The sequence below is a fragment of the Plectropomus leopardus genome, chromosome 3, assembly GCF_026936395.1.
Source record: "Plectropomus leopardus strain MGB_pleo_1.0 chromosome 3, ASM2693639v1, whole genome shotgun sequence".
Taxonomy (NCBI): Eukaryota; Metazoa; Chordata; class Actinopteri; order Perciformes; family Serranidae; genus Plectropomus; species Plectropomus leopardus.
The window spans coordinates 17,439,891-17,456,063 of NC_142178.1; the positions used below are offsets into that span (position 1 = coordinate 17,439,891).

At 39.3% G+C, this 16,173-nt stretch overlaps 1 protein-coding gene across 2 annotated transcripts in view; it reads right to left on the reverse strand.

Annotated features, from left to right (window-relative positions):
- The window catches only part of nt5c2b (5'-nucleotidase, cytosolic IIb), a 31,557-nt gene that overhangs the window by 11,816 nt on the left and 3,568 nt on the right, over nt 1-16,173 (reverse strand). For both annotated transcript variants that reach the window (XM_042484628.2, XM_042484629.2), the window contains exons 2-4: nt 14,853-14,972; nt 8,627-8,700; nt 196-313 (exon numbers count right to left, since the gene is read on the reverse strand). In XM_042484628.2, the coding sequence (XP_042340562.1) occupies nt 196-313; nt 8,627-8,700; nt 14,853-14,953 (293 nt within the window). In that variant the 5' untranslated portion in view covers nt 14,954-14,972. The remainder of the gene's footprint in view (nt 1-195; nt 314-8,626; nt 8,701-14,852; nt 14,973-16,173) is intronic.

The following is a 16,173-nucleotide window of genomic DNA, read 5'->3' on the forward strand; positions in this document are numbered from 1 at the left end:
AGACTGAGAGGGATTTTCCCTAAACGGAAATGAACGTTAAGCAGGTGATGGCTTTTGTCATAACAGTCCCTTCACCTTGCTTAACATCCTGGCTTTATCCACTGAGGTTAGATCAATAAAGAGACTAAAATAATAAAAGCTGATGCCTATAGTCATTGTTATGATGTCTGTATGATGTGGTGTGACTGGTCTGACCTGGTGGGGAAGGATGGGTCGTAGACAAAGCTGAGCAGCTCCTGGGGGTAACCGATGGAAACCAGCCGCTCCACTGTGAGCTCAAAACCTAATGACTCGTACTCTGGTGACTTGTACACTAGAAATGAAACATACACACAGTTTACTCAACTACACCAATAGATTATCTCAGTAAACACAGTGCAATAGTGCAGTTTGGTGTCTGATCTCCTATAAGAAGCAACAGATTCTGTTTAAAATTAACAAACTATTTGAAACCCTCCCTTTGTGCTCTGGGAACATGTGATGGCCATGTTCACTATTTTCTGACATTTTAAGGAAAGCACAACAAATTAATACATCTAAAACATATCCAACATAATAAACAATAATGATTCCGCCCGATGACAGCTGGGATTGGCTCCAGCCCCCTCACGACCCTTACGGGGACAAGCGGTTACAGAAAATGACTGACTGACTGACTGACTGACTAAACAATAATGAAAATGATTGATAGTTGAATGGCTTGGACGGTATCAAGATGTACCCAGGTATTTAAATGGCTACAATATGATTTTCAGTCCAGTCAAAAATAAATCCATCCCTCTTACTATTAAACTGATACGGAGATGCTTAGGTGATGTAGTGCAGAGCATGCACCACCAGAGGTCAGTCCCCTTTAAACAGGCAGCTGAGAAAGATGCCGACTGCCAGTGGTGGGGATAACGTAACTGGACCAGTAAAAAGCCACCAAGTAACGGCAGAGAGAGAAGGTGAGAAAAATACAGTGGTTAGAGCCACCATATTTCCATATCTAATGCAGTGAATTGGATTTTTTTAAATGTTGGTCGGGAAACGTTAATAAAAAGCTCTACAACATGACTTATAAATTATTTTATTATATAAATATAATGAACAAAGTCAATATATGGCAACAGACCAAATTACAGATGTCCAGATGGTTGAACATCAGCCATTAACCTGGTACCTGGCTGACAGGAGAGCTTTCGGAGCATGTGACATTATACATGTAAAATTTACATAAACTCAGTATTATGTATACAGTTGAGGAACACGACCTGTGGGTGACACTGTGATTACACAGCAAACAGTGTTTTCTCAGAGGTGACAGTCAGTGAGCCTCACTCGTGTTAGTTACACAACACGTACATGAGACTTTTCTATGGCTGCCTCATTCACTTGAGAGTCAGAGGTGTTGTCTCAGCATTTTGACAACAACATGTTCTCACTCTCCAGTGAACCCCCCCCTCACCCTCACACACACCCGTTGCCCTTCTCCCTGCTCGTATCAACAAGGGCCTCGATGTTCTGCACGCAAATCCACAAAGAAACAGGATCAGGCGTGAAAATGAAAAGTCGCTCAACTTTCAGCAGCAGCTCTAATAAGCCCTGCTGAGACTGACGAGCACCCCCACCCCGTCACCGCTAGAGCCAGATATTTACCAAAAACCCAGGCAGGGGAGGGCTCCGAAAATAAAAACACAGATTGATGCTGGGCTCAGAATAGGCTGGCAGGGGATTGAAATGCTATGTGACACTGGGAAAAGAGTATGTCAGATGTTATAAATACTAAAGGAGAATGCGCTTGTGTTGTTGCCTGCTTTCTGCACACCCAGTGGGGAGGTGGATGGCCCCCGGAGGGGAAGAAATATTGGCTGATGATGCTTGGATAGAGGACAGTTAGTGGGGGGAACAGCACTGCAGGACAAACAGGAAAACATCTGCGTCCTACTCTGCAAAATGTGAGTGTGCACTTGTGTCTAATGCTGGGTTTCACACACATGCATAATGAGTATGCACAGAAACATCAAGAGTTTGTAAAGCCTTGTCCTTTCATCCACACCCCCAACTCTATAAGCCTGAGCCTGTTTCTGCATTATGATCACGTATCTCTCGCAGTTCAACCTCCTCCCTCCTTCGCCCCCCCGCTGTGGTCTCCCAACAAACTGAAGGTCTGGGCCCTGTGCCCAGAGCAGTAGCGTACACCAACTAAATTGCCTTTCCTCCTCTTCCACCTTCTCAGCACTCACTTGTCATAATCTTCTTGAAGCTCTGAGGCTCTACAAAGAAACCTATTTTAAGAGCTGTTTCCCCTCTGTCACCTTTGCTATCATCACTCTCTTATTCTTTAGTTCACTGGGTGGCTCTTTTCACGTGTTGACCTTGGGACACTGGCGTGGTGCGCCCACTCACACAACCATAAAATCTCAATCTAGGTTATGCAATTGTGAGTCAGGCCAGTCATTTATGATCAGGAGGTTGTTTTGCTACATAATAATTAGACGAGACTATTGTCTCCTTTAATTGGCCACAGTGAGACACCGACTTCCAGGGCTACACTATATATAATTTTAGCACATTTGTAGCACATCATTAAATACTGATAATATTACGGAATATGCATCAGTCAGAATAAAGTTTGGGGAAAAACAGTGTTAAGTATTGCTTATCAAGAGTTTAACAGACAAAAACTAAATCAAAAAGACCTGATTACAAGCACCTCAAAACTTGGTTTTAAACCTTAAGTATTTTTCTCTTACATTAAATGTTCATATTTTGGGGAAAAAGTCTAGGGGAAAATATCTTTATTTTTTATTTACTGAGTGATCAAAATTTTTTATTAAAAAAAATGTATACAGGGAGTGCAGAATTATTAGGCAAGTTGTATTTTTGAGGATTAATTTTATTATTGAACAACAACCATGTTCTTAATGAACCCAAAAGACTCATTAATATCAAAGCTGAATATTTTTGGAAGTTGGAGTGGGGCTTTTTTAGTTTTAGCTATTTTAGGAGGATATCTGTGTGTGCAGGTGATTATTACTGTGCATAATTATTAGGCAACTTAACAAAAAACAAATATATACCCATTTCAATTATTTATTTTCACCAGGGAAACCAATATAACAGCTCAACATTCACAAATATACATTTCTGACATTCAAAAACAAATCAGTGACCAATATAGCCACCTTTCTTTGCAAGGACACTCAAAAGCCTGCCATCCATGGATTCTGTCAGTGTTTTGATCTGTTCACGATCAACATTGCGTGCAGCAGCAACCACAGCCTCCCAGACACTGTTCAGAGAGGTGTACTGTTTTCCCTCCTTGTAAATCTCACATTTGATGAGGGACCACAGGTTCTCTATGGGGTTCAGATCAGGTGAACAAGGAGGCCATGTCATTAGTTTTTCTTCTTTTAGACCCTTTCTTGCCAGCCACGCTGTGGAGTACTTGGATGTGTGTGATGGAGCATTGTCCTGCATGAAAATCATGGATGCGGACTTCTTCCTGTACCACTGCTTGAAGAAGGTGTCTTCCAGAAACTGGCAGTAGGACTGGGAGTTGAGCTTGACTCCATCCTCAACCCGAAAAGGCCCCACAAGCTCATCTTTGATGATACCAGCCCATACCAGTACCCCACCTCCACCTTGCTGGCGTCTGAGTCGGACTGGAGCTCTCTGCCCTTTACCGATCCAGCCACGGGCCCATCCATCTGGCCCATCAAGACTCACTCTCATTTCATCAGTCCATAAAACCTTAGAAAAATCAGTCTTGAGATATTTCTTGGCCCAGTCTTGACGTTTCAGCTTGTGTGTCTTGTTCAGTGGTGGTCATTTTTCAGCCTTTCTTACCTTGGCCATGTCTCTGAGTATTGTACACCTTGTGCTTTTGGGCACTCCAGTGATGTTGCAGCTCTGAAATATGGCAAAACTGGTGGCAAGTGGCATCTTGGCAGCTGCACGCTTGACTTTTCTCAGTTCATGGGCAGTTATTTTGCGCCTTGGTTTTTCCACACGCTACTTGCGATCCTGTTGACTATTTTGAATGAAACGCTTGATTGTTCGATGATCACGCTTCAGAAGCTTGGCAATTTTAAGAGTGCTGCATCCCTCTGCAAGATATCTCACTATTTTTGACTTTTCGGAGCCTGTCAAGTCCCTCTTCTGACCCATTTTGCCAAAGGAAAGGAAGTTGCCTAATAATTATGCACACCTGATATAGGGTGTTGATGTCATTAGACCACACCCCTTCTCATTACAGAGATGCACATCACCTGATATGCTTAATTGGTAGTGGGCTTTCGAGCCTATACAGCTTGGAGTAAGACAACATGCATAAAGAGGATGATGTGGTCAAAATACTCATTTGCCTAATAATTCTGCACTCACTGTATATATACCTAATGTACCTCATATACCTAACTAAAGCCAAGTTTTACTTGGACAGACCCTAAAAAAGGCTCTGTCGAATCCAAACCTCACCACAATCACAAATTACCAAAGCCATTTTGTGTCTTTAATGACTGAAGCTTTGAAGAATAATCAATGAATTGATTAGTTGCCAACTACTTCTACAACTGCTTCTTAAATGTGAATATTTTCTGGCTATGTCACTGCAGGAATGACGAGAGACTGAGTCGAGTCGGGTCGGTTTACTCTCACTTCAAACAGTAACAACACATGCCAAGACAAGCTCCGGATCATCTGCTGGTAAAAACTAAAACCGCACTAGCAACAACACTTCCCCAAACTGCATTTCCCAGAATCCCCTTCTGTCAACTCTGAACTCTGCTTCTTAAATGAGCAACAGTCTCTGCCAAATGTCTCTATAATGTGGCTCACCACAGTAAACTGAATATTTTTGGGCTGTGGACAAAAAAGGAGAATGTCGTCTTGTGCTGTGGGAAACACTGGTCGACATTTTTCACCATATTCTAACATTGTATAGACCAAACAACTAATTGAGAAATAAATCAAAAGATTAATTGACAATGAAACAACAGTTAGCTGCAGCCCTTTTAGTGACACTAAAACCACCTTACTTCTGAACTTGGAAAAACAAGCCCCCTCGGCCCCCCTTAAAAACTCCAGACAGACATATGACACCCACGGCCTACAGTGTATCTCTTTCAAAACATATTTCTATTCTATACCCCTCATCATTTCACACATTCAAAGGCTTGAGCAGTAGCAGAGTGATTCCTGTTTTCCATGAAAGCCCCACTGGAAGCAACAGTCATGGAAAGCTGCATATTTTAGTCAAAGAGGCATCCAAGAAAATATTACCAACAGATGTTATTGAAAGGCATTTGGGTTACAGCATTTGTGAGCAGACAGGAAGTTGTGTTATTGTTGCTTTCCATGTCCTTGAGTCTCTCACATGTCTGTTTTACAGGGGTTCTTCCTCCCCTGCTGTAAGCCCCTTCTCACATTTCTCAAGCTGTCACTATGCACATGGACACACAGACACACACAAATGACCATATACTTGGCGAGAAGCAGCCTTAGCTTCAGGGATCTGTTACCTTGAGTCTCTGATGAGATTGTTGCCACTTAATTATGACTCTCACTGCTCCAATTGCTGTGGTGTCTCTCCAAAGTTTAGAGGCCAGGTCACCTCAGGCCTAAATGTAATGTACACCGCCTCACACACAAAATAAACAACCCATAACTTTCCACGAATAGACCACTAAATCCAAATCCTATAAAGTGACTTTATCTGAACCATGTCACATAGCAATCTATATTTGAAGCCAACACCCCAGCTGTCTTAATTTATCTGTGGCCACTTATATGCAAAATGTAGGCCTTTGTCACAGATTTATAACACCATCAAACATATTGTGGAAAAAGGAGAAAACTTAAGCACAGCCTCAGGGACCTACATTCCAGCCAAAAGTCTGTTGGAAAAGTAGGACGAAACTATGTGTATCTCACAATGCAATCTGGGCTTAATTGTGTGTTTGAGTAACATTTTCTGCGGGCTACTATGTGCTCCATTTTGCAGCACAAAGAGCAGATGAGGCAATGTTGTCTCATATAATGTTGATTTAGGTAGTCTTACGTAATACTACACAATGTGTGATGCGTATGCACGCATAGTAAATATATTAGCAGCCTTTGAACTTCATACGATTAGATGATGGTGAAAGATCAACAACTTTTGCCAGAAGTGCATCACAGCTCCATGAGACAGCCGGAGAAACTAACCGTGCCTTGGGTCACCTTCTACAGACCTTCACACAGAGATATCAAGCTTCACCTCTTGCACTTAATAAATAATTTCTCAAAATGTTAACATTTAAAATAACTTCATGATATGCAACATGAAAAAAAGGTGTAAAACTGGATGAACTGTGCTACATGACTTAACAATAAGAATGAACAATTTAGAGTAAATCTTCTATCACAGTATATTACATGCAATATCAATATCTATGTATGTTAGATAGTAATTGATTATTGGTTAGAATAACTACACAGTGATATATGCTGTTGTTAATGTAAATTAAATATTAGACAAATTATGGTCTACCATCGTACTAAAGTGAGGTTTGAGGTGTCCCGACGACTTTTGCTGCATTCACATGGAATAGGGTAGACAGCAACCCAGATATCATTTTAGTGGATGAGATGAGGAGAATAAATTTAGGCAAGCCACCAAAAAAAACTGGTGCTGAATCAAACTGTGTCCAACATCTAATAGTGTTTGCCCCTGTTTATGCATAGTGCCATCCCTGAACGTTAGGGTTAGGGCTAAGCTTTAGGTAGGGGGGAACACATATCTAAGGGGAAAAAGACTTAGACACAACACCGGTAACAGTAGACAGCATTGTCATTCAAAGTTAAAATATTTCAAAGTTTGCTGGTTGAATTTACAACCAGTTACAGGAGGATGTTACAAAGCTCCCTTATGCAAGGAGCAAACATCAACGATCTGGACAATAACTGGACACTACTGGAATAATAAGTCAAATTAATGAACAAGAAACACTTCTATTTCATATATCTTGTTCTGTACTTAAACAATAAGTAAACAATAAGGCATCACTAATGCAACATGTGCGCACTTCATTTTACCTTCCTGACATTTTGTCGAACTGTTTGTTTTTCCCGTGCTGTCCAGAAGGTGTTGTCCATCTACCATCTACCTGATTGAATTCAAATGCAGACTTAAATACACTCCTGCCAGCCAATACGAAACAATGGCATACTAAATTGGTTTTCCATACTGTCATACTTAGTAGAAGATCTATCAACATTATCAAAAACTTGCTGGATGTAATGTCAATAATATCACTTTTTTTTTCAAAACAGTAAGTCCAAAGGACAACTTGAAAAAAAAAAAAAAAAAGAAATATACTCCAAGCACTTTACACATTTGAACTGCCTTCAACACCCCCTAAAAACAAATACTGCAGTCGCCCGGGTTGTTGTGATTAAGCAGCAGCCACACTGTGACACCAGCAGCTCACTGGAGTTGATGGAGTGTCTGTGTGGTCAAAACCTGAACACCCTCCAAAAGATACATGATAGCCACGCTTCTAGCAAACATTAACACTTGGTTATGAGCGCCCATAAACAGAGTCATGTCAACAGCTGAGCGTCCGTGAAATCTCCTGCAGTCTGAGCTGGGATTGGGGTACAGTGCCAGAGAGGGACTTCGAGTGATCCCCGTTCTCAAGGGAGCCATCATCGGTGAACTCCACAAACAAACGTGACCTGCTTTTCAAAGTCAGTGAGGATTTATTTATAGAGACGGCCAGACTGAAAACTGGAGCTGAGTCACAGGACAAAGTGGCATGAAAAATCAGGATATGTTTGACCTGGTTACAGGTCAGTAGGAAAAAGAACATCTCCATACAATCAACTTTGTGTACCCACGAGATATGATTAACATTTTGCTATCTAAGTGTTATACTGTACTTAATGAGTCACTGACATTAACCTAAGTAATATTTTTGGACAACAAGTCGGGGGGATGCTAGGGTAGCCAAATATAAAGTCAAAAAGAAGGGATACTTTTGACTTTTACATCCACCCAAAATAACACAAGGAGATTGAATAACTATTAATTTGTTTTTCATGATTCCAAAGCAGAAAATCCCTCAAAATCCAAATGTACCCTGGCATGCACAAAGTGTTTTGTCCTTGTCTTTTTGATCAACGCTTTGATTAACTTACAAAAATAAATTTAACGCATCTATGAACTTTAACAGTCTGATTTCATCAAGTGACACTTGCTCATTTGGACTATTATTAATGGGACAACAAGAAGGACAGTCCTTGTTGTAAACTGAGGATCTGCTATGCAGCCCTCTCGCCAAATGGGATTGCATACCGAACATTTAAAAGTACCAACAGTAGTGTCGATGGCTGGAACTACTGATTATTTTAATTACCAATCAAGATATCAATTGTCTTTTTAGTTTAGACTTCAGTTTATTTAGGCTACTAAATGTTAGAAATAATATCAAATGTCTGTCAAAGTGTTCACCAGAGCACAAAGTGCAAACTCCACATACTTAAGACACTGTGACTGTAATACAAATTCTATATTTCTTATATATCCTCAATCCTGATTTTAAGGAAATGTTTTGTTTCAGCACTAGTGGTGACTAGTTAGGTGCATGTGTTTTCAACTTACCTGCTAAAGTGTAATCCATATCAAAGCCAAAGCACTTAATCTTCTCCATTGCCAAGCTTCTGTTGACAAACACTCTGCAGGAAACAAGTTGAGGGAAATGTTTTAGTTGCAATGCAGCATTCAACAATAAGATTAGCATTTGTTCTGGGCAGACTCAAAAAAAGCTGTGTCTCTAACTGAATGGACCTACTATAACCCACAGTGTGCTATAATAATAGGTCTATTCAGTAACCCAAAAAGGCTGGTAATGAAATGAAAAAGTACCCAACATACTGCTAAAACTCAATAAGTTAATTACACACAATATGACATGTGTACACAAGTTCAAGCTTTGTGACATTTGCATTTAACTCTAAGTTATTAATGTTGACATTAAGTGCTCTCATCAAAAAATGCGTTCAAGTAAACCTGTCACTTTTCCGCCAATGACAAAAGCAGAGGCACTTAGTGTGTGTCTTGACTGCACACTGTGTCACAAATTGAGCCCATAATAACATGCTATGTCAAGCATTCATTTTTTAATTATCTAGCACCAATAATATCATAATAGTATTAAAGTTTGGATTTTGTCTGTGTTGTAAAATATGCAATTATGTGCCAAAAATGTTCTTGTTTTTGTTGCTACTTTAGCACAAAAGTTGGTCGTTTAACATTGCAGGGATTCTAACATTTACAGCAACTATTTAAGACAGACAGAGGCGGGTTACTATGTGTTACAACATGAGTGGCATCTCTGAGTGACAAAGCAGAAATACTGCGGCATAATCATTAGTTATGGCAATATCTGATAATACTGGAACATAACGTACAGTGAAACACTGATTCTCACAAGACACAACTGTACTTAACAGTGTATGGTCCTAATTCAAAAGTCAAGATGTTCTTTTTGCATTTGACATTATCATACAGTGATGACCACATTCAGAATTAAGTGTTGCAATAAATTGCGCATCAAAAACAAGGAATTCCAACTAAAATTGGGCCACATTATTACACAGTTCCGCAGCACTAGAATGCACTTGAGTAACATGAACTTAAAATGTTGAGTAATCCAAAACCCCAAGTCTAGCAGCGGCTAAAATTACAGGAAGTCTACAAAACCAGTGGATGGTGACACCCTAAAGATTTAATGTTCCAGCATGTCAATATTCCTAGAAATAGCTCTATTGTGCTGACTCATAAACCAATCAGGAGACTGGGGGTCTACATTGGCCACAGTGATACACAATGTTTACATAGCCTGGCTGACACGGGCTTCCACAGAAAAGACATGCTGCTAACTCTGACTGCTGGCACGGACCTACATATCTTATCATCAGCATCTGTGACTGAACAGAATGTGTAGCTTTGTTCCTAGATATTTCTACATACATCAATATTTACTCACGCTAGAAATAAGTTGTAAGTCAGCTAAAGGAGAAAGGCTACATCACCCTTAACTGGCACATCAATCTGACTCACAAGCTCAAAACTGACTGACACTGCAAAGCAACTCATCCTGTCATTAATCTGCGACAATGACAGTCTCTAAGTCATGTTGTGAAATACCTGGCAGCAGATCCATAGTGAACAAGTTCCCATTTAGATGTAAGTCCAGCTGACGACTGGCGATGCATTCTGTGCGAAATTAAACCTCAGTTTGACTCTCCGTTGGTCTGACCTGCTCCAGCTACACAGGGCAGCTCTGGCCCACAAACAATGCCCCCCCCCCCTCCCCTCCTCTCTCTCTCTTTGCTTTCTTGCCATTCAGAAATTTTCTGACTTGTTGCAAAAATGATTGTGGCCTTTCCGCGTCATTCTCTGTTGTTGTGCGCTGTCGTTCAGGGTTGTTGTTGTGCAGCATGATGTTTGTGGGCCCTCAAAGACATCCAGAACAATCACAAGTCAGGTAGAATCAAGCAAGCCCCAGCCCACTAGCGACAGCTGCTTCCCATACTGAGATCTGGTTCAATGTAAACACTTGGAGCATAACTTCTGTCACACGGGCATTTAATCCATTCCATAACACAGGGATGTATTTTAGGGGAGCGAAAACAGGCAAACAAATACCCGATTGTGAATTTATTTTCCACAATCTATTTAATTAGTCTATTCTTTAAAAAAGTTCTATTTATGTATATATTGAGTCGTACATTGTAGCAAAACACTTGTAAACCTGTATTCTTATATATTTATCAAATTTAGCAGACTAGTTTTATAGATTGTAATGTAGCATAGTGCAGATATTTCTCAATTTTACACACGTTACATACTTAGCATATTATACATTTAATATTCTATAATGCACATATCTTATTTTTATATTTTTACATAATATTTATTTTCATTCTTACCAGTATTATCTCTGCTTTCTTATAATTCTCTATGCTTCGCATCAGATCAACTGAAATGTATCACTACTACCTCCTGGGCATCGATTTAATTTTTTAAAATTCTGATTTGAATCACCAGTAAATCCTCTTTTAAAAAAAATGTTTTTTTAATGTTTTAAATGTTAAAGGAGTCTCAGATATTCAAAAAATTAAGCTCAACTTTTGCAAATAAAATTTGTTTTTTTGCATTTAAAATTGCAAAAAATCAGATACCAAAAAATTATGATATTTTAAACATATGAGCGTAAGGCTGGCAAGGATTAATCTAAACCAGAAAGAGCATTATGTTGTACCAATCGTATGATCCAAGAAATTTCAGAAGAGCGAATTTTCCATCTGAAATCTTGACATTTTTGATTTTTGCAAAACTTGAATACAGACATTTTTCCAATGCTTTCAAGTAGTTTTATTAAAATATCAATTTGAAGTATTTAGTACTGACCATATATCTAGGTATTCAGCTACTTAAACAATTATGTCTAATATGGTCTTATTCTGCCTCCATACAATATAGTCTGCCTAAGGCAGGGGGATGCCTTAACAAAACTAAATGTACTACTTTACTGTAGCATTTCACAGCATTGAGCAAGCACATGCCATTTCCAGAGAGGGATTTAAATCTAAGTCTCTTCTATTTGGTTGACCTGCTGTCATTTCATACATGACCTCTTGCTCTATACATGTGCAAGGTGCAATGAAGAACAGCCATAAGTCATAACTTAAGTGAGATCATGCCTCTCCTAAGCTCGCCCATGAATGGGAGTGACTTAATTACCAGAGTCAGCCTCGACTTTGGTCCTGGTGACAACTCTATTGCCTTAAATATCCCACATGGGCCATACCACACCTACAACAGAATCCCTTAACAACTTATACTCCATCTGAGCGCAGCTGTGCGACAATCGGCCAGATTTTTTCCACTGCTCTCTAATCTCACACAGACAGTGATTCGACTCCCTGAGATAGAGAGTTTATCTGTGCTGGGCATAGTCGTCAGCCCTCTGCTATGTGATACACTGCTCACTGTCAGGCCGCATAGTTTCAGCTGAGCTCTTACTTTGAATAAATGGTCTTTGTCTGACAGTGAGATAAACAAAAGGTCAACTCTGATGGTCCCTTACATTTCAAAAGAATTACTGAGCAGTTCAGGAACCTTGATTGATTCAATTAAAACAGATACTGCAAGTTTTTAACTGGTTATGAAACAGTCTCAATTTACTACTGATGCCTCTAAATGACAAGTAAACTAGATCAGCAGTGAGATGATTGGGCTTTTATTATGTAGTTATTCTTAAGGCCTGACCAAGGGTCTGATTCCCTGCAACATCAGATGAAATTATTTACTGGACACAGACCAGAAGAGTCTATGTTTAAATTTCCCCTGCGTAGTTTGGCAGTGAGCACGTTAAAGTTTTCACAAGGCAAGAGGAGATATTACTTTCAAGAATTTTTTTCTTTTTCATTACATTTTGTGGTAGTAGCTAATTGTGGGGCAGGATCAGGAAAGAGATAAAGAAAAGAATTGACCAAAGAAGAGAAAAGGAAGAGGGGAAAACACAAGTAAACCTTAGTAGGTAATTTAACAGATGGAGAGAATTGCGGGATTACAAAGGATTCAAAAATCAATCCTGAATTGGCCATCCTCCTCCTGGACAGGAATATATGTCCATTTAATTTATGAAATACGTTGCAAAGTGTGGTTTTTCATGTTAAAAATTAGGGGTGACTGAAGTAGATAATTTTACAGTGTGGGATCTCTGGTGATTCCCACCCCTAATTAAAAGTAAGTTGTTCCTATCTTTCACTCTTTCACTTCCAAGACAAAGGCATGCACTAGCCCAGGACAAGGCAGTGGTGCTCATGGGAAATGCAGTCTTAATTCAAGGAAGCACAACCGATTTTGTCTGCAGGGGCTGACAAAAATCAACAAAAAAGTGAAAGTTCCTTGTCGTTGCTTTTAACAAAATCACTGTCACAAGTAAATTGTTTAAACAAACTCCACACCATGCCTATGTTGCTCCGTCGTCATGTTTTCATGTGTCATTGTTTACATGCTTGTGTCTGAAGGGGTGAGGAGGGATCACCGACTGGGTGACTTATGTCAGCACACAGAGCCAACAGATGAGTGACAGTTTCATAATCCCTGCAAGCACTGCATATTATATAATGGTATGTAAGAACAGCAGTACCCAGTGGACACGCATGTCTTGGGGTGAGTTAAACATTAAACAGCAGCACGCGCTTTATTACTCTGACAATGCCTCATAACATCAACCTTTCAGCCGGTATGACAGCAGGGCGTTTCCAGTCGACAGGTGCAGGAACAAGGAAGTCTATCTATGGTAAGACTGTCCTATTGTGTGAGTTGATAAAACAACTAGTAAGGGAGCTTGTATTTGGCTTGAAGGCAAAACGATACCATCGTTTTGCCTTCAAGCCAAATACAAGCTTTGGATTCGTGCACTCTACTCCCTGGACCTTAGCAGTACGGTGACATTTTGCAGTGAGGCAGAGAGGAATTTAGCATAGCAGACAGAAAAACCACACCCAGAACATGATAATCAGTATGTGACCTTAAGCCAGCAAAACCTGTGTTATATCCAAATACAAGCACACAGCCCTGAGTGATCTGGCCTATTAAGGCTTCTGCTTCACTTAATGACAGGTAATGAGAGATGTAAGACTGCAAATAACATGATAACCATAACTGCACTATAATACTAACCCATTTTTAAGATCATTTGTGGCCAAATTTAAGGTTGATTTTGTATGGAAAATCATATTTTACTTCTTCAAGAACTGCAGGTGAATATTGAGGTTGAGAGTGTAGTGTATATGTAGTCCTGTGCAGAGGTATGTAGGAATATGGTTATTAGAGTGAGTAAGATTAATCTACATTTTGCCAACAGGGGAGTACAAGCTTGAAGTAAAATGACAGTATTAGGCTCAGTGGTAGGTTCAGACTTGTTACATCAGAAATGTGGACTTTCAACCAGAGGAGCTTTACTCATTTTGAAAAAAAAGAAATAAGAAGATGGATAAATGAAATTAGGTACTTTGTTGCAATTAAGACTTCACAAATGTCAGACTATCTAGAAATGTAAGTAAGGCCTAATATTCATAAAAATTTAATTTAAGGCATTTTGAAAGCTTTCAAGGACCTGCAGACACCCTGTTTAACTATGGTCACATCAAATTTCACATATTGTGACACTTTTTGGGTAGTTCTATAGGAAGTCAAAATAGGGAAATCCTCTTTCCATTTCTCTATTTGCTCAGTGATGGTTAGTCAGTGATCAGGAAAGCTATAGAGAGCAGTGCACCTGACTCCACCAGGACATTAATAACGATATGATTCTAAAAATAAGTTTATTAATGTTGCCCAAAGAAGGCCCCTTTTTCTTGAGGGTTACTGATTATTAATTAAACCCTCAGGATACTCATACCAATAAAAATCCATAACTTGAATAGAACGGATGGAAATAAACATTTTGTGGATTTATGGCCTTTGTATATTTCTAAATGGATTACTTGTGAATCATTAAAGCTAGACTTTGAGCAACTATTTTGTTCCGAGTCTGAATAGATAACCATTACACAAATACATAAGTTTCCTGTTATGACATTTTTTTTTCAAGTGCAATGCAGTTGTATGAGTTGACTTTGTCTTGGTGTTTCTGTTATTTTGCCCACCCCAGTAGTTGCATTTCACTGAAATGTATGTGTACCTCACAAAAGAAGGTTGAATAATCCTGTCTGTCTGCTCAATTAATGTCATGAAACATTCAGGTATCCCAACTGGATGTAGTTTTATATCACCAAAAATGCACCCTGCACCTCCACACATTTCTTACCTGTGGTATGGCTCTCTTCTGTATTTTTTCATTGTCACCCCATCCATGTTGGCAGGCAAGTCTGCATAGTTCTGCAGTCTGTCACTCCATGAAGTGGTCATCTTTAAAACCGTTCAGTGTCTGTGGAGAAGAAAAGCAACAATCAAAAAACACAGCAGTTAAAATAGTGTGATCTCATTCAGGTCACTTTTAACAGCGGTAGTGATGGCTTGTACTGAGGGAACAAGATTAACTGGACAACAAACCCATTACAAACCACGACTGTTGAATAAGTCTGAAGAAGTTACACCTATTGTTTCAATATGTCCGTATTGTGCTCAACATTGACAGTAATGCGATATTAACTGTCTAGTCAATAACAACACAAAAGATCCTAAAAGTCCTAAAATAGTACACACTACATAAGAGATCAGACTAGTGAGGTCACTGGGTTAATTTTTGACTGCTGGATTGTATACCTAAAAACCTTGCAATTTACTGTATGTTGATATACTGATATTCTGTTATACATTGTACTGTAAAGTACGTATATTGTGTTATACTACACTTATTATATTACACTCACTGTATTATACCCATTTTTACTGTTATATTTGATACTCTGGTCTATACTCTTACGTTTTATTGCTGCACTATAAATGATGTTATACTATATTATTACCTTTCACCTTACACCATGACATTATTGGATTAATCATATCATCAGTCTGGTGTACACCGTTGACGGAGACTTGCTGGCTCTGCTGCTATTGTCACTTTAATCATAACAGTCACTTCACTTTGCAATGTTGATCTTCATATGTTCTTGTATAGTTTTTCTATTTTTTATTTTATTATATTCTTTTTTGAGTTTACTTTTTTTAATACCTCGTATTACTTGTTCTTTTACTTTCTCTTTTTATCTATACTGCTGCTGTCTTTGTTCTAGTATAACAATAGAATTTCCTCTTTGGGGATCAATAAAGGTTTGTGTCATCTTATCTTCATTTAGGAGAAATTTGAGAAAGCAAAACTGAGATCCAACCTAGTCTGTCTAATGTATTGTGTAATGGTAGTACTGCCTGGCAAAAAGAAATCCTGTCTCACTCATGACGCAAAGTCAAAGAATAAAGCCATGATGAGCAGACTGAGTTGAAATAAGGTGATGGGGAATGCAGGCCTACTCTTGCCTTTATGCCCAGAGTTGTTAGTTTTTTCCTACCATCCTGACACTATCGCTCTCTGACTGTCACTGTGCTACAGGAAGGAAAGGCAGGGTCAGCTTTCTTGTTGTTGGTGCCAGCACAAATGCAAATGAGACTTGCATGTTGAGGCAGAGGTG